The sequence below is a fragment of the Echiichthys vipera genome (assembly GCF_963691815.1).
Source record: "Echiichthys vipera genome assembly, chromosome: 14".
NCBI classification, from domain to species: domain Eukaryota; kingdom Metazoa; phylum Chordata; class Actinopteri; order Perciformes; family Trachinidae; genus Echiichthys; species Echiichthys vipera.
This window is the reverse complement of record NC_139839.1, coordinates 14073765-14096631: the sequence shown is the minus strand read 5'-3', so window position 1 is coordinate 14096631 and position 22867 is coordinate 14073765. Positions and strand designations below refer to the sequence as shown.

Below are 22867 nucleotides of genomic sequence, written 5' to 3'. Positions count from 1 at the left end.
TGAACAATTTCAGTTTATAAACTCTTGTGGGGCACAGAGCACAAACACAAGTCTGAAGATATTAGATAAAAGACATAAGACAACTTAAATAAACTGAGCAGCAATGACTATAATTTCTGATGTAAAAAAGGCAAAAATACTTAGACATACCTTATTAAGGGATTTAGAGATGCTCAATAATAACTTTGATAGTAAATAGTTTTAACATACCTTTTCAAAATAAATTAAGTAGGGTTTACTGTTTTTCCATTTGCATTTATGTAGGCTATATGATTTACCTATAGTTTATTGATAATTATGTTACCATACCATATCTGACACCTTCTTTGGGAGCCATTAAGAGTAAATAAAAAAGCACAACAATATCCGTTTAAACGCGACGGTAAGAGGAACTCTGGGAACTGGATGTTAGATGTAACTTTCTAATTAAAGGGAATACTCTCGTTTCAATGTCTGTTTAATGATAATTGATCATTTTCAAGTCGGTTAGCAGTCACATTACAAAGGTGAAAGATAGGGGTCAGCAAGAATTTAAAGTGCAAGAGAAAGAAAAGCCCCCATCGATTGATTGTTAGACAATCGCCTGCAGATCATCATGTTCCGTATTAAACACCACTGGTGATTTCGCTATAGCCTATGAATAAACCGTTTCTCCGCTATCCTACTTTGGTGTTAAACATGCGTCTGTGGCTCCCCTCTTCATAGCTTTCCACAGTTATGCTCATTTAGTCACTGCCGAGGCTCCATGCTCTCCACTGTTTTGAGTAGGAGGTGGAGGAGGTGGAGAAGGAGGAGGGGGTCCGTGTGCGTCAGTAAGTCAAACATGTTCCAATAACGGGCTATATTATCTGCTGCTATTTGCAGTTTGCTGTAGCTAGGCGCCAGACTGAGCTCGGGTAGAAACCTGCAGCGCTTTTCTTATTCCTCTCCTGTGATGGAAACGCTCTCAGAAGGAATGGCATCTGCGAGGCTGCTGGCAGGAAACAGGTAGGCTGAAGTTATCTTTTACAGTTCGGGCATGTGCGGTGCGCACAATAATGGATTGATTATCACAGAAGCGCTTCACATGTTCAGTCTTCACTGGACGGACCATTAACCTAGATTGTCAATTATGTTAAGGTGGCATGGTGCTGCCAACATCATTTCAGAACCATGGACAGCAACTTGACGTCATTTTTAGGGAGCACAGTAAGAAGACAAAGTTTTTAAATACACTGTGATTTGTGAATACATTGCCAACCCTATTTGTATGTGTTCCACATGATCACTGTACTTAAAATCTATGTATTTACTCCCCGGAGTAAGTACTAAACAGTCTTGTTGTCTGTTGGACAAAACGATGCTTGCTTACATACAGAGTCTCTACTTACAATCCCTATCCTTTTCTTCAGGAATTTAACCGTTACCCCAGGCACTGCCATGCCAAAGACAGCACATTCATCAGAAGCTCAGCTTTAAGAGGACCGAGGATGGCAGGATGTGTGAGGACAAACATAGGGATGGGAGATAGATTAGGGCTGTATGTGAGGCTGTTGGCAGTGAGTTTGTTAGTGGGTGCTGATCTGAGCTGGCTGGGCCTAAAGGAGCAGGTTGGGGTCAACGCCCAGAACACAGAGAGAAGGGTATTGACACATATCCCTGGTGACATCATCATAGGAGCTCTGTTCTCTGTCCACCACCAACCACCTGCAGACAAGGTACATGCTGTATGTGATCAGTTGTATGTGCTCATTTTTCTTCCGCATGATAAATGTTAGTAATTCCAGTTGTGCACACTTTGCTAAGGTCCATGAGCGAAAGTGCGGCGCGGTCCGTGAGCAATATGGGATCCAGAGAGTGGAGGCAATGATGCACACTTTGGATCGTATCAATGCAGACCCTGCCATCCTCCCAAATATCACCCTGGGCTGCGAAATCAGGTCAGAAACTGTTCACAAAATGTCTGATGCCATTGGTGGTTGTTGTGACCTTTACAGTTGGATTGTGAGTGGGCCATGTGTTGACAAAATGTGGTGAACTTCAAGCCAAAAAGAAGGGCTGTTTGTCTGAGAGAGAGAGGGGGACCAGAAAGACAATGAAGCACATTTTACACATTCTTTTCAAAGTTGACAAGTTAAACATTCAATACATCAAACTCAGGGTGGGAAATTATCCAGATGTTTGGCATGAAATGGTTGTTCTTTTAAAATACCATATGTTAGGACTTCAGACAGGCAGGGATAAAACCAGCTAACAGACTCACGAACAACTAGAAACTGCCGGAATTTAACAGAGATGTTTGGTATCAACCAGACAAGTTGGATAATCATCACAAATAAATCAACATTGTTCAGATTCTGCTTTTTACAACATCTAATGTTAAGAACAATGCACTCAGACAAAATATGTCATATTAATGGGTGTATAGTTCATTCAATACCCAATCATTCAAGGAAGGAAGGGTTTTAGTGGTCTCTAAAAAATAAAACAAACGTAAAAAACAAAAACGCAGCTTTGATTGCAGATACATCTAGATTTTTTTAATTCCAATTCCAACAATAATAATGTACAGAGCCAAATCGTACTAAAAATAATGTTTCTCTATCTGGGTTCAACATTCTTTTTCTAAGGACAAGGATTGTCATATTGTTAGCCTTTAAGGAGCAGGCAAAATTCCAGGGAGATAGGTAACTAAAGAGGGCTGGCTACAGACAGGTGAACTGTAGCTGCAGGAATAATGTCATAAGAGAAGATTGACAAGTTACTCAAGACTATAGGTAATGAGGTAAAAAAAGAGAGCAGCAGGCAACTACTTATAGTACCCTGCAGTAAATCAAGTTTAAAGACACGCAGGTCCGACCGTCAGGGTAATCGGACCTACTAACAAAGGACGGCTGAATATATTGTCCTAAAAAATCAAGGATAGGTTCAGACTTGGAGCTACTACAGTGCTCTAATTCCATATGTATGTTGAAGGAGTTGGCCTCCTTAATCATCCTTTCTTTCCATAAGGACTGTGAAGTAATCCCTTCCAAGTGCAACTACAGTGGGAAAAAAGGCACAAAAACCATCATCTCAAGTTCAGTTAAAGCCAATAGGAAGCTGTTGTTACTGGTGTTGTGCCAGCAACAAAATAACATGTTAATACCAGGAAGTGGCTGTCCGTCGTAGTTCAGCAAGGAAACCCAGTCCAGGGGAACACACAAGGCAAACTTGTACAAAAAATACTTTGGAAGATTGATTTGACTGACTTAGACTGTTGAAAGCTCCAATTAGCATTGGCTGAACTTTGGATTGCAGATTTCGTACTGCTCTAAAAACTGTTAGTCAAGTGTTTTGTTTTTGTTTTTTCTTTAAAGTTCTCAAAAAGCATCCAATTGGCATCTCCAAGCAATCTTCTTTTTTTCCATCTTGCTTGCCTAAACAACATTGTGCACTCATTCTTTCTACACCAGGGACTCATGCTGGCATTCTGCAGTGGCGCTGGAGCAGAGTATTGAGTTCATTCGGGACACACTGGTGTCCAACGAAGAGGAGGAGAGCCAAGGCAGGTGTCCTGCAGAGGCAGGGAGCCTGTTGCTGCAGTCGAAGAAGCCCATTGTGGGACTGATTGGACCAGGATCCAGCTCTGTGGCCATCCAGGTGCAAAATCTTCTCCAGCTCTTCAACATCCCACAGATAGCTTACTCAGCCACTAGCATGGATCTTAGTGACAAGGTAAGACCAACAAAACCAATTTTCAAAGTTTGTGAAAATGTCAAACTTCAAACCTTTACATACACCTTTACAGTGTTGTTTTTTCGTTCTTTCTAGGCTGTTACTGGTTTTTGGAAAATAGTATTTCTGCTTCTACTCTATCACAGTACAGACTTTACAAAGCTACCAGACCTTTAACTGTTATATTTTCCTCTGACAATAATTCAGCCCTGGCAACAGCAAAAGCAGACATTTTGTTGCCTTTCTCAAGGATGATTTTCATATCATAAAATGAGTGAAAAGCTGGTCATTGAATGCCAGGTATAATCTAAAAAACTACAGCATGTGTATGCCTAATTTTTATACTATATCCTTCTAAACATTTGTAATGTCTTTTGTTCTAAACATCATCTGGAAGTCAATGTGCAACAAGTTTACATGGAATTAGGTCAATAATAGGGGTTATTATGGATGCCTATGTAACTGGTTGTGCTGCCAAATAGTGACGGACTTGTGAACATGTAAATTCCCTCCAACAGAGCCTGTTTAAATATTTCATGAGGGTAGTTCCATCAGATATGCAACAGGCCAAAGCCATGGTGGACATTGTCAAGAAATACAATTGGAGCTACGTGTCTGCAATACACACAGAGGGTAAGACTGTTCATTCATGTGCAATTCATCTTTACTTTTGTCATTCTTGTTTTTTTTCATTCTCCTTTCATCTCTCTCTCGTCATTATTTACACACAGATTAAGCAACATCAATGACACTTACAGTGGGTTTACATTGGGTCAGAAATGGAGGAATACCTTTGCCTGCATTATTATTGGCATTATACTTACTCATTAATTATACTCACTGACATTCTGACCTACCATCCACAAAATGAATATGTCACTCGGGATATACATGTACAGTTTTTGAAATACATTCGCTGGGAAACTCCATTAAAGAAAAACTGTAAATATAAAAAGGCATTAAAAAAAATAACATATAATAAAATAGAAAAATACAAGCAGCAATAAAAAATACATCAAGGAAAAATGATTAATATAAAAAGATATAAGATATAATAAATAGTTAAATATAACAAGCAATAAAAAAACATTAAAGACAAACAGTGAATAGTAAATATTAAAACATAAAATATAATCAAATACATATCCTAATAAAATTAGAAGAAATACAAATATACATTGAAGCAAAGATACTAAATAGTAAAGAAATATACAATATTAAAATATAATATAATAAAGTATAAGAAGCAATACAAATATGAATTAATCAGAAAATGTGAAATATAAGATAAAATACACACATCATGCATTAAGTCACTTGTTTCAGTTATAACTGTACAGCAGAGGTAATTGGATCTATTGTATGAATATGAAATTCATATGAAAGTAGCTGTGATTATATATTCTCTGTAATGCTGTTCATCATTGGGAAAGCTTCCCAGAGAACATCTGCTATGGGCTTTGAACTCTCTGGGTATCATAGCGCTCTGGCCACAGAGCACTTTCTCACAGCAGCTGCTCATTAAAATATTTGATTTTTTGTTTTTTTTTGCATGTCCTATCTACATGTTACCTTTTGTGTCAGTGTAAAGTAAAGGTGCTTTCCGAGACCTATATCAAATCATTCATAATTTTAGAAAACAACTAACATATGTTTTACCACAAACAAACATATGTTAAAAAAATAGGCAGATAAAGTAACATCTTTATTGTTGTCGTTTATAGACAGTGTGATGGATGGTTACAATACAAAAGAACAGAATCTTTTTTTGTTACCGAGAGTGACTCTATGATATTCTGTAGTGCAGATATAAGGCTGATCTCCAACCCCTCCCCTTACTGTAGAAGCACAGGGATACTGGTACAATAACTTCTCCTTAATCACTAATCCCACCTACTGTATTCATAAACAAAAGACATCAGCATCTTCTCAATATAAAACACCAAAATACCCAAATATTCCGCATTCCACATTCAATTCGCTGCTTCTTTTCTAACCTCTTAGCGGCTTGATACCATATGTTTATGAAATAAATCCCTCTTCGTAGGAATAAGTGCTAAATCCTAACTGGATGGTTCCAGTTTATTCCATATAAATACCAGACTGTCGTAGAGGAGGATTTTTGCATGCCCAATGTTCTCTTTCAGGATAAAACATCATTTCATGGTAGCTCTTACTGTAAGAAAAGCCCTGTATGCTTTAATGTTTATGTTGCAGAGTATTATCTTGCTAGAGTCCAGTAGGCAGTAGGATGTTGTCAAAATGACTGCTCATTAAATATTCTATGTATGTTATTATACGTAACATACATACATACCTATTATTGATGTATTTATTATAATAATAATAATTATTATTATTAATCTATCAGGCAATAGCAAGACAGACTTGTGTACATTTGCTAACTTGTTACAAGGCAAACATTCCGTGCAAAATTACATGAAATTTGAAGATTTTATACCATACGACAATTATAATTCCCTATTTGTCAATTGCAGATGCACCTTGCTTGTTACTTGGCATAACATGTGAATGAACTAATGACAAAGCTTATCAAACAGTGAATAATATCAGTGAGCTGTAAAGATTTTGCCTGCAACTATTTGTTACTGTTTACAATGTTGTCCACATGGAAGGTTAAAAAGGCCTCTTGGAGATTTAGAAAAGGAGGAAAGAAATGTCATAGGAGAAAATAAAATAATTATAATGCAAACCAAAATGGTAACATCATCCTCAGTAACAGAGAAAGGAATCAAGGTGAAAATACAGTATAAAAAATGAAAGATGTTACCATGTTTCATTACCATGTGTGAGTAAAACTCACACATGGTAATGAAAAAGATGCCTCAAACGGTGTCATGCCTAGAATGAGTGTACGCTTGCTAAGCAACAGAAAGTAGGTGACCCCATTTCCAGCAAGAACAGGGAAATTTAACCCCTGACAGTTGCCATAATGGGGACAATTTTATTAGATTTTACCCAGGTTTTGTGTATGAAGTATCGTACATGGTGAACGGTGAACACCGTTTCATTAATGCATTCCCCTCCGTAGGTAATTATGGTGAGAGTGGTATGGAAGCATTTAAAGACATGGCAGCTAAGGAGGGGCTCTGCATCGCCCACTCTGATAAGATATACAGCAACGCAGGGGAACAGAGCTTTGATAAGCTTTTACAGAAGCTGCGAGCCCACCTGCCTAAAGCGAGGGTCGTGGCCTGCTTCTGCGAGGGCATGACTGTCCGAGGAATACTGATGGCCATGAGACGACAGCGCCTGGTGGGAGAGTTTCTGCTGGTTGGAAGGTAAGTGAAGGATTGTGGCATGTTGTATTTATGACTGCATTTGTAACCTGCGGGCTTATTTAGATAACAAGCTGAACAATTGAACTGCAATATTTCTGCTTCAGGACTTGGAGTGTTAATTTTTTCAATCCAGACTTTGTCCAGATGCCCAGCATCATCAGACAAGATGTGTTTGTTGTCAAAGGGGCCGTCTTTGTCTTCTCATCATCATCATCATCATCATCCTTATCATTTTCATGGCATCCATCAACATGATGGTGGTCTGGGAAAGTCAGGTATTTTTATTGAACTTTTTTTTTCAGAATTACATGACTGTGGCACTGTGGTACAAACCTTTATGAGACTAGCAAGACACAAATGTTTATCTTCAAATTCAGTGTGATGATACCATTTCTACACTTAGCCTGAATTGCTTCACTTGTTGCTATCATTAAGGCTGACCGATCCTGATTTGTTTTAAATGAACTTTTCCAAATATGATTTAGTCATGCAGGTGTTTTATTGGAGCAGGGTTAGGTTATCAGACTCTCCTTCATCTAGAAATGTAAGCACTCTAACATGGAAGCATATTCAACCAGCAAAAATGTGCTTGAACCAAGCCCCAACCACAGCGACTTCCTGGTTAGTCTAATACCGAAGTTCCCTGAGTGGCCACTGGGGGCAGGTTTCATAAACGAGTAATTCATTAAACCTATTTAAAGCCTGGTCCAAAGAAATATTCTAATCTGTATCTTTAGGTCATATCTCCATGACAACACTAACGGGGGTGAATTTTTTGTACCAGGCTAGTTTTTTATTTTACTGGAGGTTAGAGTTTACAAATAATTATGTCACATCAAGGTAAGAGGAAAATGAGGCAGAGTCTGACAAGATTGCGACTCCTGTAGGTGAGTACAACTGGATCAAGTTGAGACCTCGGATGGACCTCGACAGAGATGCTACGTCCATTTTCTATAGTCTATGGCTTGAACAGAATACTCAGTCTCTACAATCTTAGCATCTCTATAGAGAAATACAGTAAATAAATCATAAATCAATATTAAATAGTATAATATTGTTAATGTCACAACAATGCAACACATAAAAATGAGGTGTGATATCATAATATATCATATAGAGTCATCCTATCAGGAATTTGTAATAAAAAGAGGCCTCCTAAATACACAAATAGTTGGTACGATACCAGAATTCTGAACTTCAATACAATACTACTTCAGAATAAATCGAAATGATGAAAATCTGTTGGTACACCTGTTTTTTTCTGTTTTACCTCTTTTATAGTTTCAATCCTTTTGATACTATCTAATAGGAAATTGTAATCCATTAATCTGAAAATATTACTAGTTCAAGTGTTGCTATGTATTGGCTCATTCATGCTTTGGCAAAATGTTAAAAAAAACAAAAAACGAAAAAAACAACTTGGGCATACTGTGCAGAAGGGACAGTATGCAATTAAAACATGAAGAAAAAATCAGCGGGAAAGAGGGGGTTGATTCAGCAGGAGGTTTCACTCTCTCTGTTTTATTTTAGCTCTCTGGCTCACTCTCGTCCCTCGTGTTCTATAAATGCTTTTCCTCATTAGAAGCCACATATGTAGGCTGTCGCTCAAATCTGAAGGCAGAAAACATAAAATAACCTTGAACTACATATTACAAAACACCATGCTCCATGATCAATATGCAAGGCAGGCCTTCCAGACAGTTGTCATCTGCTCATTATTATAGATAATTAGAAATTGATAAGATATTGTTTTTGCTCTTCTGTTTTGAGGGTAATTAGATTTGAGTTGTACTGTTAAAGTGGCATATTTGTGTCTCTTTTGATGGGATTATGTGTGTGTCTTAATAATGGTTCTGACCTGTTGGCTCCATCCCCTTTCTTGTTATTCCACTCAGTTACCCGAACAAACCATCCTTTTCATGTCAGCCTGTAGGATTTGTCACCAGATTTTTGTATGTATGCAGTGCATCCATGATTAGGTTCCATTTATAGAAAGAGAAAGATGTTTTTCTTGTTTTGTTGCCAGGGCTGCCTAAGCCGATTTTCAACTGTTGCATCCGAGGCCACTGTCAGCATTCAGCTTGTTTGTATAGAAATCAGCATAGAAGTCTTGTCTATACAGTATCACAAGAACATCATAGAGAGTAGGCGTACTCCACAAAATGGGGGGCAAAAGTCACACAAGTTCCGTTTAAATCAACTATTGGATGGATATATTTCTCTGTTGCCACTGTGAGGTTGACACCTGTGGTCATGTGAAATATCTCCGCAATTATTGGACGGATTGCCTGCATGCTACAATGCTTAACCAAGATGGTGAGCATAGTAAAAAAAAAGCATGATCATGTTAGCATCGTCATTGTGAGCATATTGGCATGTAGCTCAAATCACCACTGTGGCTGGGTGCAGCCTCGAGAGCTGTTAGCACACATGTATCAGCTAATTTTTTTCAAAATCATTTCCATTGATCCTGAAGTGACAACTAATGTTTTTCTGGTTTCTTTAGTCTGATTTGTGTCCTTTTTCCATGTTACATTGGCCCGCTTCTACACCGTCCTTGTCACTGTGACCTTTCTTTGTTAGCCATGGGCGTTACCACGCATATCAGGAGGAGACATACAGTACGGCTGACCCTTCAAACCAACCACTCGGAGTTTCTAGTGCTAGTAAAGCAACTTGATCCCCCATTGGCTTCCCACCTGAAAATACTGACATTTGTGCTTGTTGGAGCATCTACGTTAGCCATAAAACACCGCACACAAGGTTGTTTAGGTCCTGGAACAGTGTTTTTCCTCTGTTCCCTTCACACAACTGTTTTACTTTCTCTTTCATGCCTTGTTCAGTTTAATTTTAGAAATGGACACCCTTCCAGCCTCAAGTTCCTACCACTACAGTGGTAAAGTGTCCACTCAATAAAGATCTGGCAGGGGAAAAATGACCAGTATAGGGTTAAATAAGAGCAATGATATGTGTTTAAGTGTAGCTTATTTGTGAGCACACACTTGTGTGTGTCTTCAAGCATGTAGGTGGTGTAGCAACACGCTGCACACAGCATATTGCCCTCCCAGGTCAATGTGTGGGTTTCAGAGCTTGTTCAAGAGTGATTCAAACTATCCAGAGTCAAAGCCATCCATGCTTTTCATATCCATTCCTGTCTTTTTTAATGCCAGTTACCATTTCTGTGCTTGCTTCTCTAAGGATGTGTTATGAAATGATCTCCTACCTCACCCAGAGAACCAGGCATCATAAAAAAAAACACCCACACTACTGTTGTATAACTCCAACTCAGTTAGCTAAGTTTTCAGACTTCCATTGCTTTTTTGCCAGTTAGAAAGTACATGTCTTTGTGTAAGTGAGGTGCGTGTGTGTTTACATGTATCCACATGTGTGGAGGTGTAATCAGCCTTCTGTCTTTGTTGATCGCAGACAAGTGTCCAGAGGGAGGGATAATAATAGATGGAGTAAAAACCTTTTCAAACAGCTCACTGATGAGCAGCTCATTGAGTCCAAGCCCACAGTGTTTTTGAAGAAATACCACGAATCAGATGTGTCTGCAGACGCTGCAGTCTGACGGTGTATGAAAGTTCATTGAGCATCAGGTATCTTTTGTAATTATAGTCAGGGGTTGCACCAGACTGCCTTTCTGTAGAATGAAACAAATAACTAATCCTTCAAATTACAAATCAATATACTGTATGCTCTGTCTGCATTAAAATACATTAACAGATTTTTCATAGAAACAGTCTACCTCTGTAATGCAGGGCTATAGAGATATTTGCTCCTAAATTTGTTGAAGTAACAAACGTTACAAATAAAATATGTGTCCATGGAAGTCGTACATATCGTACAAAACTAAGCATGCAAAACAAAATTCTAAGTCCTCTCAGCACCATCAACCTCTGATGGAGGTTCATTTCAAGTTATCTTTGCACAAGGACATTATTTTTAAAAAGTCACTTCACAATTATTTTTATGCTTTCTATTTTTTACCCCCAGTGAGTCTTGTGTTGGAACATCTGAGTCATCATGATATTTACTTTATTTAACTGTTACTCTCTGCAGAGTAGTTCTTAAGCATCAACATCAAAATCTGAATGTTCTCTATTAATAGGGATGTATTAATAAAGAGATGTTTTAGCTTTATTCTAACATGCCAGAGGCTGTTAACCTTGAAGACCGTCTGCGGATATGGGTACGGCCTCTCTCTTGTAATGGACAATATACATTCTGTATTGTAATAATGTGTCTCTCTGATATTGTGTCAGGTGGAGCTGTACAGAGAGATGGAAATATGCCAACAAGAATTTCATTAAGAGTGAAATAGACACAATGTTAAATAAACTTAAATACTTTAAACAAACAGAGCAAACTGGTGATTTTCCTGAGCGTCAGTACTTGTGTTACAGGGAAATCAAAAACCAAGCTAAAACATATAATAATCTAATAATAATATATAACAATCTAGATTTGGTATGTACAATATTCAAGCACTCTTTTATGTTCCTTAAATGTAAAACAATTTGTGGACTGAACCTGTGAATATTTTCATTTGTCCAGGTCATCGTTATCCTCAAAGCATTTTCAGTCAAAAGCAACTGGACTTGGTTATTTGTCTGGCAAGACGTTTCACCTCTCATCCAAGGGGCTTCATCAGTTCATGTACGCATCTGACCAGACTGGGACTGGTCCAACTAACTGGTGTGGAGATCCAGGTATTTAACCAAGGCCGATGATGTCACTGGAACATCATCGGCCTTGTGAGAGGTTAAATACCTGGACGTCTTCCTAGACAAATAACCAAGTCCAGTTGCTTTTGACTGAAATTGCTTTGAAGAATTTGTGGACTTTGAAAACAAAACATATGTACAGTACATACATATATAAATACATATATATATATATGTATATATATATATATATATAATTATTTTTTGTAAAAGTGCTTTCAGCTTATAAAATGTTTTCTTATCTAAGAACATGCCCATAATAAAACGTAATAGGAACAGATCATGGATACGAACCAAAATAAAAGGATATTTTTGGAAGACCGCTTCCTACATGTGGTCCTGTGTGTATATATAAATTAATGGTTACCGTGTAAGAATTATTCTCTCTCTGTCTCTCTCTCAACTCTCCTGTTCAGTGATGGCTGGGCAGACAGGTCCGATGTGACCGATGGCTACCAGAGGGAGGCAGCTGGTGGAATCACTATAAAGCTAAAGTCGGCGTACGTGACCTGGTTTGACCATTATTACCTGAACCTGAAGCCTGACGTCAACCTGAGGAACCCCTGGTTCCCTGAGTTCTGGCAACATCGCTTCCAGTGCAGGTTGAGGGGGCATCCGCAGGAGAACAGCATGTACAACCGCACCTGCACCTGTTAGTACAACGTCATGTTCCACATGTCCTTACTGTACTTCACATCCTAAACATTTCACAATCAGTTTAGATCACAGTGATGGGGTTTCTCCTTATGAACAGGTCTCTGTTCTCCACAGGGAGAGAGTCTCTGCGGCATCAGTATGCCCAAGACACCAAGATGGGCTTTGTAATAAATGCAATCTATTCCATGGCTTACGGCCTGCACGCTATGCAGCAATCCCTCTGTCCAGGCTATCAGGTATGATATTGAACAGTGTTCATATTTGAAGGCCTTTACATCAGATGTGACAGCGTTTGCTCCTCCTCTGCTGCCAGGGTTTGTGTGAGACCATGCGACCCATCGATGGCCGCAAGCTGCTGGAGTTCCTGATGAGAACCAACTTTACCGGTGTGTCTGGGGAGACCATCCACTTTGACCAGAATGGAGACTCGCCTGGAAGGTAAGGATTATGGGGAAGGAGGGAAATGAATAAGTGGAAATAAAAGTTAAATGTATGCATATGCTGTTTTATATGCGTGCTGCAGGTATGAAATCATGAACTTCAAGCGCACAGGCGAGGATGAGTACTCTTACATCCATGTGGGAAGCTGGGATCAGGGTGGCCTACAAATGAATGATGAGGAAATCTGGAGCAACAACAGTGACATCATCCAGTCAGTCTGCTCTGAGCCCTGCCAGAAGGCACAGATAAAGGTATGCACGACTGCAACACAATTTTACACTGTCGAGAAAGATGTGCATTAAAATTGATAAGCTATTTTGAATTTCTTGAAGTTTCAGCAAACTCTTATCAATTAACAACATATGTGGTATTTGTAGAGTATAATGTCAATCTCTTCAGGCTGTAAATTAATTAGATTTGTAGTCTACTACATACCATGTAAATTCATTGTTTTTCCAATATTGGCAGCTGTTTCAGTTATAATGATCTCCAAACAAACAATGGTTTCATACATTCATGTTTCACTATATACTAGATAACATATGAAAGTTTTACTGTAGAAAAAATGTCAAGCAAGACCTACACAGCAGAGTTAACTTGGGCCCACAGGTTTGCAATCTGCATTATTGGTCTAATCAGATCCTCAAGCATCTCAGGGACTCAGAAAAGCTCTTTGTTCAAGCTTTAATCATATCCCATTGCGCTTCTGTAACTCCCAGCAGCTCTTCCAAATCATGGAAAACACTGCAGTTTGCCTCCTCTTAATCATCCCAAAAGTCTCCAATATTAAACCCTTCCTACACACTCCACACTGTCTCCCTGTAATGTGGCAGCTTGTAGGGAATTCAAAACTCAAATCCTATGCATAACATTTCAAGGAGATCTGCCTGTTCACACCTCCAGGCCTTACACCCCAGCCCACGTTCCTTGCTTTGACTCTACCAGCTGCTTGGCTCTCCCTGATATGTGCTGACCTTGACAACAGATGGGAGTCCTTCCCTAACTCCTTTTATAATTATACCTCACACATTTTATTTTAACAGTTCCCGCTCACTCACCTTTTCATCCGGCCATGAAGCCAGTCCCATGTTACTATCATAGGACTACTGTGAAAAATGTTCAGACTCAAGAGCAACACAGAGTTTAAGGTTCTCCTGACCTGCATGTTTTCAGACTGTGATAGGCAACTGGAGTACCCTGGGGAACCCCATGAAAGCGTGCAAGCTCCACACAGAGATTTGATCCCAGAACTCTGCTAGTGACAGCATGAACCACTGACCCAACATGCCACCAATTTCCTCATGCTGATACTGAAGGGCCCATAAGCTTTTTAAAATAATGAGGATACATTTCATCTTAACAGTTTTTTCTTCTTCTTCTTTGGATCCCCTGAGGAAGAAAGCCTAATTTCCCTGTCAGAGTGCAAGATTAGCTACAGAAGAGTGCCAATGGAGCTCTGAGACCTTTCCGCCCTTTCATACGTGAGTGTGTGTGCGTGTGTCTGTGTGTGTGTGTATGTATGTGTGTGTGTGTGTGTGTGTGTGTGTCTCCAGGTGATCCGTAAAGGAGAGGTGAGCTGCTGTTGGACGTGTACTCCCTGCAAGGAGAACGAGTTTGTGTTTGATGAGTACACCTGTCGAGCCTGCGTCCTTGGTTTTTGGCCCACAGACGATCTCACTGGTAAACTTTATTAATATGTGTGTAATGTGGCCAAAGGAGTCTTGAATCTGGGTCACACACATACTCATGGTGAACCCAAAATCCCCTTAGATCTTACATACCACACACGTCACAAACTGGCAAAACACTGAGACATGGCATCAACACAAATACTTATGACCTGCACACGCTTTAGATCCTTGCCAGGATAAAGGATTTGGCTGAAGCCAGATTTCATAACTCTGTCTGTAAAAACTGAAACCCTGTTCCTGCCCTTTTACAAACACTTGTTATCTCCCACGGTTTCTGTTTTTCTGTAGTGTGAAAAAAACAAGTAAGGGCAGTTTTTTATGAGTAGTCTTTATAGGAGAATGGCCATGTGTTATGCTGTAGTCAGTGTGATCTATCTCATCTAGGGAGATTCCTTACAGATCTCTTTAATGTTTCAGAAAAAAAAGCTTAAACTCTCCTGTTTTTATTGTTGCAGTATGAGTGATTTTTTTCTGCATCCACTTCAAACTATGAGGCTGTTACATGCTAACAAATTAATATAAATCCTCTCAAAATCACTCTTCTGTCTGTATCCCGAAGGTTGTGAACCGATCCCGGTGCAGTATGTGCGTTGGGGGGATCCAGAGCCCATTGCTGCGGTGGTCTTCTCTTGCCTGGGCCTCATGGCTACACTTTTTGTTACTTCTGTCTTCATCAAGTAAATACAGCCTACAGCTTTACTAGTCCTGTACATACACAGTAAAAATTGAATGGGTCAAATTGTATTCAACTTTGGCACTAACATACATCAACTCAGGAATGGTTTGACTGTTGGATTATTTACCCAAACAAAAATGTACTCTAGCTCCTTTTAAACTAACATGACACATGTTGTTAGTAAATGTTTCTAATGTGTTCCATGTGTATACTTTTTTAAATGTATTTTAGTTTGGCTAAATAACCTAAAATAACTAGACTGGGTATGCCCACCTCCTTCTGCCGGCGATTTGAATTCGCTCTGCACAAGGGTCTGGAAAAGAGCAGGTTTATTCATCCTGTTTCCTATCCCTTTTTTCTAGATCCAATCACAAAGCTGGCTTTTTTCACCTGCCACGCTATTGGCTGGTTAAACCCGATGACGACAGTGAAGCGTCGAAAGCAGTTTTGCATTTACAATTTACATTCCACATGGCAGCCACCAAAGTGCAGCAAACGCTATGTGTCGCTGCAGTTTTAAATGATTTCAAGTTTACTTTGAAAACATAGTAGAAACTTGCCCTGGAACAATTCCTCCAAACAAAAGATGTTTTTGATTTACTGCTGACTGGTGTTGGTAAAATTTGGTTTGGCAATAGCAAGGTTACAAAATAATACTAACTGCGGGTCAAAACAACGTATTGGTACTAGCTAAATTGCTATATTGAGGAAAATATCTAATTGCAATTATTTTGAGTGATATGGTACTTGCGATAGGATTTGCAATCAAAGAAAATTATCATTTTTGTATCATTATTCTCATTTTCAATTAAAAATATACATGTACATATAGATTCAAGAAGCTTTACTCATCCCGAGGGAAATTATTGAATACATTATTGAATACATATACATACAGAAACTCTGTAAGTAGATTGTGTTTTATTGTGTGGTGCAGATGTCGGACTGACTTATACAGTAGTAGATGCAAATATATTCAATTGTGAAAATAAAAATAAATAAATATACAGTTATAGGCTATCACCATTCAAACCAGTGAACTGGTGATTTATGTGTTAAAGATCAATGTACCAACAGCAATCGCTTTACTGCACCAATCTGTAGATTTTGGGACACTCCGGTGGTCAAGTCATCCAGCCGTGAGCTCTGCTACATCATCCTGGCTGGAATATGTCTGGGCTACCTGTGCACTTTCAGCCTTATTGCCAAGCCTCACATAGTCTACTGCTACCTCCAGCGGCTGGGAATCGGCCTGTCCCCTGCCATGAGCTACTCTGCACTGGTCACAAAGGTACTTTCTTTTCAGTTTCATTGCAGAGGAACACATATAAACTATTTAATTAGTACAAGTTGTTGAAGTGTTACACTTTCTGTAAAAGCGTGTGAAAACCCAAGCCCCAACCACAGCAGCTTCCTTATTGATCCAATATGGAAGTGCCAAAAATTGCAGTTCACCAAGTGGCCACTAGGGGCAAGTTTTATTATAGAGCAATTTCCTATTGACCCCAGTGTAAAATAGGCCCATTTTCACAGCATTATTAAACTTATATAAGGCCTGGTACAAAAAAACATTCTAGTCTGTATGTTTTGGTCATATCTCCATGACAACACTAAGGGGGGTGAATTATTTTGTACCAGGCTAGTTTTTATTTTATTGGTGGTTAAAATTTATGAATAATTAGGGGCGCGAATTCTGAGAGACAGCTAGCCTCTGGCCCTCACTTTGCCTCGGAGGTATACGTCAGCCAGATAGACATATCTCCCTCCCCTCAGCGTCACATCAATGCCCTTTTTTGGGATGAGGAAAAGATCACTACTACGGTAGACGATTATGATCGGATCAAGTTGAGAGAACGGACCTCGATGGAGAGGCTCGTCACTTAAGAGAACGGACTTCGATGGAGAGACTGCGTCCAATTTTTTATAGTCTATGGTTTAACACCCCCCAAAGAACAAAACTCAATGTAGCTGTTGAAGACGATTCACTTCTTCCATCACACACACCTACAGAGGAGATGGAGGACAAAATTAAGGAACATACATTATGCAGTATATCGTACGTTGGAGCTTTTCCCAGAGGAGAGATCTGCCGATCTGCCGATGATCGCAAACTGACACATTTGATCAACAACTTGTCTACCATCGTAGTCCAATGTTTTTTTTTAGTTTCCTAGCCTAAATAGAAGGGCATCTAAGGATAAAGATAGGAGTAAAACAGCTACCTCCAGAGTATGGATGATGGCCGATTGTAAGGGAGATTCGTAAGAAGTTTGGAATCTGTGTGTGGGCTGAGGCTGATGTTTAAGATCTGTAAACTGAAAAAGGGGATTATTGTTATGAATCAGCGAGAGCGGTATTATCCACAGTCCATCTAAGTGAAGCCTGCAAAACCATTTGATCTATTTTTGATCCAGACCAACCGTATAGCAAGGATCCTGGCAGGCAGCAAGAAGAAGATCTGCACCAAGAAACCACGCTTTATGTCCGCCTGCGCACAATTGGTCATCGCCTTCCTACTCATACTGCTGCAGCTTGGGATTATTGTGGCACTTCTTATCATAGAGCCACCACAGGTGTGTGCATATTTATGTGTGCATGTTTTACAGTGTGGGGGATGTTCATTTAAATGTATTCATACACCTAGAGCAACCTCTCCAATTCTCTCCTCTAAGGTAATCTATGACTACCCCAGTATCAGCGAGGTGCACTTGATCTGCAATCTGACCACTCTGGGGGTGGTGGCGCCGCTGGGCTACAACGGCCTGCTTATCCTGAGTTGCACTTTCTACGCCTTCAAGGTACCGGAGCATACCATAAGTTAATAATACACAGGCCATCCCATTGTACTTTCAATATCATGTTCATGGTTTTCTATCTTTGCACTCAGACTTCCTTTAGTTTTACTTCCACTTGCATCCTGTCCTTTCTACTTCAACTTACACTGCTTTAAAAAAAAACAACTGAATTCTTCCTTTTCTCCTACAGACTCGTAATGTTCCGGCTAATTTTAACGAGGCCAAGTATATTGCCTTTACCATGTACACCACCTGTATCATCTGGCTGGCCTTTGTTCCTATATACTTTGGCTCCAACTACAAGATCATAACTATGTGCTTTAGTGTCAGCCTCAGCGCCACAGTGGCTCTCTGCTGCATGTTTGTCCCAAAGGTAAGAAATGGAAACACATATTCTCAGAGTAAGAATGAACTCACAGTTTTAAGAATGGTCTTTCTTTCTTTCTTTTTTTTGGTATATTTTTAGTGTCCTTACATCTTAATGTTAATAGTTACCTTGTTGTTCATCTCCTTGGTCAGGTGTACATCATGCTTGCTAAGCCTGAGAAAAATGTCCGGAGTGCTTTCACAACATCCACAGTGGTGCGCATGCATGTAGGTGATGCCAAGAAAGCTACCAAGACTGGCAAACCCTCTAGCAGCATGGCCAACTTGTTTCGACGCCGTGGCTCTGCGCAGGAAAACATCAGGTAGATGGGGGACATGACTGGTTATACTAAGCTGTGAATTAATTAACTCCTCTGTATCTAAAACTGGCACTTGCAAAATTGTTACCTCAATATCATTATGTCATCTTTTGGCAAATTCATCAAAAAATAATTTGGTCCCCTCTTTTCTATTTGTTGACTGATCAGGTTAATAATAACTCTATAAGAATACCGCCACATTCATAGTTCGCATTGCAATCATTCAGCATTTTACCTTGTGTAAGGACTTTATTAACAATGGTCAAGGACATAAGGATAGTCCAGCAAGAAGGGGCTAAGAGGAAAATATGCAGGTGGATATGGAATATAGCCTGTAAGAGCAAAAACAAAGCTCAAAGTGGATGCCTCCCGCTCCGCATCTTGGCAGTGCCTGATGTCGCCTAACTCCCAGAAAATCCAAAAATGGGCAAAGAGGTGGAGCGTGGTTGGAACTGAGGTGGCAGTGTATGCTGGCCATGTGTGATGGCACCCACCAGTCACTGAAACTACAGTTGAATGGGGAAATTAGCTATAGAGACCAAAACTGTTTTTATAACATTTTGTCTGTAAAGTTTGGCAATTAAACATGGGGGTAGACAATTGAGATCGACTCACTTTTGGAGCCAACCTCAACTGTTTTTTGGCGCTTCTGTGTTGGCTTCTGCGATAGACTGGCGTCCTGTCCCGGGTGTACCCCGCCTCACGCCCAATGTCAGCTGGGATCGGCTCCAGCCCCCCCACGACCCCGATAGGGACAAGCGGTTGAAGATGAATTAATTAATTAATGTGTTGGCTTCATTTTTCAGGCATGGCATACATTATGGAGAAACTACGTGCTTGACTTATCATCAGGCAATCTAACTATTGTCCTTAAGGCCACATACATTAGTTCTTTCTGTCCATGTATACGGATGAAAACTCTGCTGAGATATTTCTAAGAACACAGCTATCCTTTTGTCTTTTGTAAGTCAGAGCTGAATCCACTACAATGGATATGCCATGAGAAAAGAAAGGCTGCCTCATTTGGGTTAAGTACTCCCAGAGGAGAGCCACTGCCTTTAAGGATTTATCTTTCTAGGGAAGATCAGAAGAAAATTGAGGGAGATGTTAAATTACACAGACAGCAAAAGATAGAATGGGGGATGGTAAAAAAAAAAAATACTGACAAGAAGAAGTAGAACACGTAACTGTCGAATGGGGAAGTTATCTTGGTATGGTGGTGATATTCTGTACATGTTAACACATAATGTCTTGCAGTACTCACACTTATATGTATGTATATATCTATATTGAAGATATGCAGTATTACAAAGTAGATTTTTCATATTTGTTATGACTTTTCAACACATGTAAATCAATATTAAGTCTGTGTCTTTTATACGTTTGCAGTGCCAATGGGAAATCGCTGACATGGGCGCAGAATGAGCATGGCTACAGACCAAACATATGGAAGAGGATGTCATTCCATGTCAAGAAAAAGGAGGCAGTTGAGGTGAACCAGACAGCCATCATCAAGCCCTTCTCTAAAGAAGGAGATACACCTGCAGACACTTGTGTCAAAGAGCAGTATGAAGAGCAACAGGTGCCTCCGCCCTTCACCTGCTCCCCTCCTCAGTCACCGAGGGGTTTCCAGGGAGGAGAGGCTGGAGAGGAGGGTGAGGCTTTACCCACCTACGTACCTGCGCACCCGGCTGGTGTCAGAAGAAGAGGTGGGGACAACAGCCAGGGTGCTGGTGTGGTGGATGGCGAAGACATTAGCGTCATAGGCGTGGGCGACATAGGCATAGGGATGATTGGCAGCCAAGCTCAGGGCACCACTATCATGGACCAAATCAGCTGCGTTGTAAACCGTTTTACTGCCAACATCAGCGAGCTGAACACCATGATGCTGCCGGGTGGAGTCACTGTCAGCTCCGCATCCACCACTGCTCTGCCTGCTGCCACAGATGCTGCCCCCTGCCAACCTCAGTACCTCACATCCAGGAGCAGACAGGCCCCCTCCACTGTCACCACATACGCCGAGGTCGCAGTCGTTTCCAATTTCTGCGAGAATCGACCAGCAGGTAAGATTTATGAGCACCTGGCTGGGACTTGCGTGAAGCGAGCCAAGGATATGGAGGAGCTGGTGGCTCTTACACCTCCCTCGCCGTTCAGAGACTCATCTTTGAGCTCCAGCGGCAGCTCACCCCCCTCGCTGTCCCCAGCCTCTGAGGCTGAATATGACCACCTGCTGCTGAGACATTACAGCCAGAGCTCTTCCTCTCTTTAAACCAGCGCTCTCTACATCTTTGTTTCCTTGTTTATCCTCTATTTGGAGTATTTTCAAAAAGACACAGTCTCAGAGTGGACTAGACTCTTGGATGCCTTTCTACGTGAGGATATTCTGAATTTTTAAACAGTTTTTAAAATATAGTTTCATCTTCAGATTGGATTGAATGCATCCACACATACATGCCTCCACTGAGAGGATTGAGAGAAAAATACCAGTGGCAAGACTGCAAATACTGAATGCTGAAATAAAAGCTGAGCAATGTCAATGCTTCATCGTCTGCCTCCAAGTGAGTAACAACTTGATGAACTAAAACATACACGGGCATTTTACATACATTGAAATGCTACACTGACTGACAGGTTTCCAAGTTCCAAAGAAAATACTGATAAGCTAAGAAAAAAATTGTAGGATTGCAATTACATTTTTATTTCATTATAAAATGGTTATCAATCATCAATGGGGGAATGGGGGACATTTACCAAATATTTATGTTCAATATTTCTTTGGATTATGCCAAGATGGCTCATATACTTAATTTCAAAATGGCATTTGTTTTTTAAGGTAAGTGCAGATACTATAATTCTAAAGGTAGTTGTATTTCAGTTGTATATTTTGCATTACATATTATCATAAACACAGAAAGCGTGATTTGTTTTTATTGCATACTGTATACTATTGCAGTGACTTTCTCTTGGGTGTAGTTTTAAAATGACCATACCAGTACCATAACTAGTAACCTAAAGTGATACTGATGCCAATAGAGTACTTCGGTTCAAATAATCCTTCCGCCTTTATTGCATTTATTTTTTATCAGACACCACAGGTGTGTAGTATAGCCATACTTTAAAAGGTTTTGGTGGCATATCGGCACGCTGAACTGCCAACTCTATCAAATACACCACTCTCAGCTTCACCACACCATAGACTGTATGGGTCGTATTAACGCATTAAATCAAAGAATTCTTGCCGTGATTGGCTGCGACCAAAATCATACAAATAGTAATTTTTTTCTGGATCTGAGTACAAAATGCGTCAAATGCAGGTATTGTTTGACTGGAGAGAACCTGATAGTTGGTATTTGGGTTATTTATACCTTAAATGTATCAAGTACTGATACCAAGCCCTGTATGTGAAGTTTTTGTTACTGGCAAATTGCTGGCAAAGTTTTAATATTTTGAGACCCAGGTGAATTCTGATTGTATCAGTACTAAGGTCAGAAGAAAAAAACTAAAATAACTTTGCCTGAAGGTCAAGTGCAACACATTGTTCCCACCCTCTAATTGGGTGTCAGTCCTGGTAGACATAAGGGAGCATTTTGTATCCTGATGCTAGAGCAGAAAGTGTACCGATGCCGCATTATGAGAATTAGGAGGCAGATTTTTCCGCGTGGAGAGTTCTCAATGATCTGCCCTTTCCTTGGAAAAAAAAACATCAATTGAGAGGTCAGGAGCTCTTTACATCTCAAGGGAATATAAGACATTGTCTTAACAAACCCTCATCAGGTGTCTAACCCACAAAGAGCTTATGGACTACATGGCTGTCTTCTTTAATCATTTTCTCTAGATGTTACGTAGCTGAATGTATGATAAGTTGTCATTTGAAGTGGACCAAAATGATCTTGCACCTCAGGATGTGTCTGAACCAAACTACTTTCTGACTCCCTACCTGTTGAACAAGCGCAATCATCTTTTTGCTCAAAATGTTTCCAGTTTGCATGATGTCAAGATTTGGTTGCACAATTTTTATTGTAATAAATTACTTTTTGATATTGTACATGTGAAACCAATAAGATGAATAGATACAGTAGCAAGGTAATGATACTATCAATGTGTGTGTATTGTGTTTTTAAGATTAGTTTTAGGAGGAGAGAAGGAAAGCGTGCCAGATTTGTTCAGACATCTATTGCAAAACCGTTTCTAGCCTG

The 22867-nt window shown here is 39.9% G+C and overlaps 1 protein-coding gene across 1 annotated transcript; it reads left to right on the top strand.

Moving 5' to 3' along the window:
* Positions 1 to 1469: 1469 nt before the first annotated feature.
* On the top strand, positions 1470 to 20940 carry grm5a (glutamate receptor, metabotropic 5a; the record flags this gene model as incomplete). Its single annotated transcript, XM_083926588.1, has 17 exons — positions 1470 to 1697; positions 1786 to 1919; positions 3435 to 3696; positions 4215 to 4329; positions 6749 to 6998; positions 12142 to 12377; positions 12497 to 12618; positions 12696 to 12820; positions 12906 to 13074; positions 14377 to 14503; positions 15074 to 15191; positions 16295 to 16481; positions 17605 to 17763; positions 17863 to 17988; positions 18176 to 18358; positions 18505 to 18674; positions 20061 to 20940. 17 exons carry the CDS (start codon positions 1470 to 1472, stop codon positions 20938 to 20940), a joined length of 3591 nt encoding a protein of 1196 aa, XP_083782714.1.
* Between the last annotated feature and the right edge of the window lie 1927 nt (positions 20941 to 22867).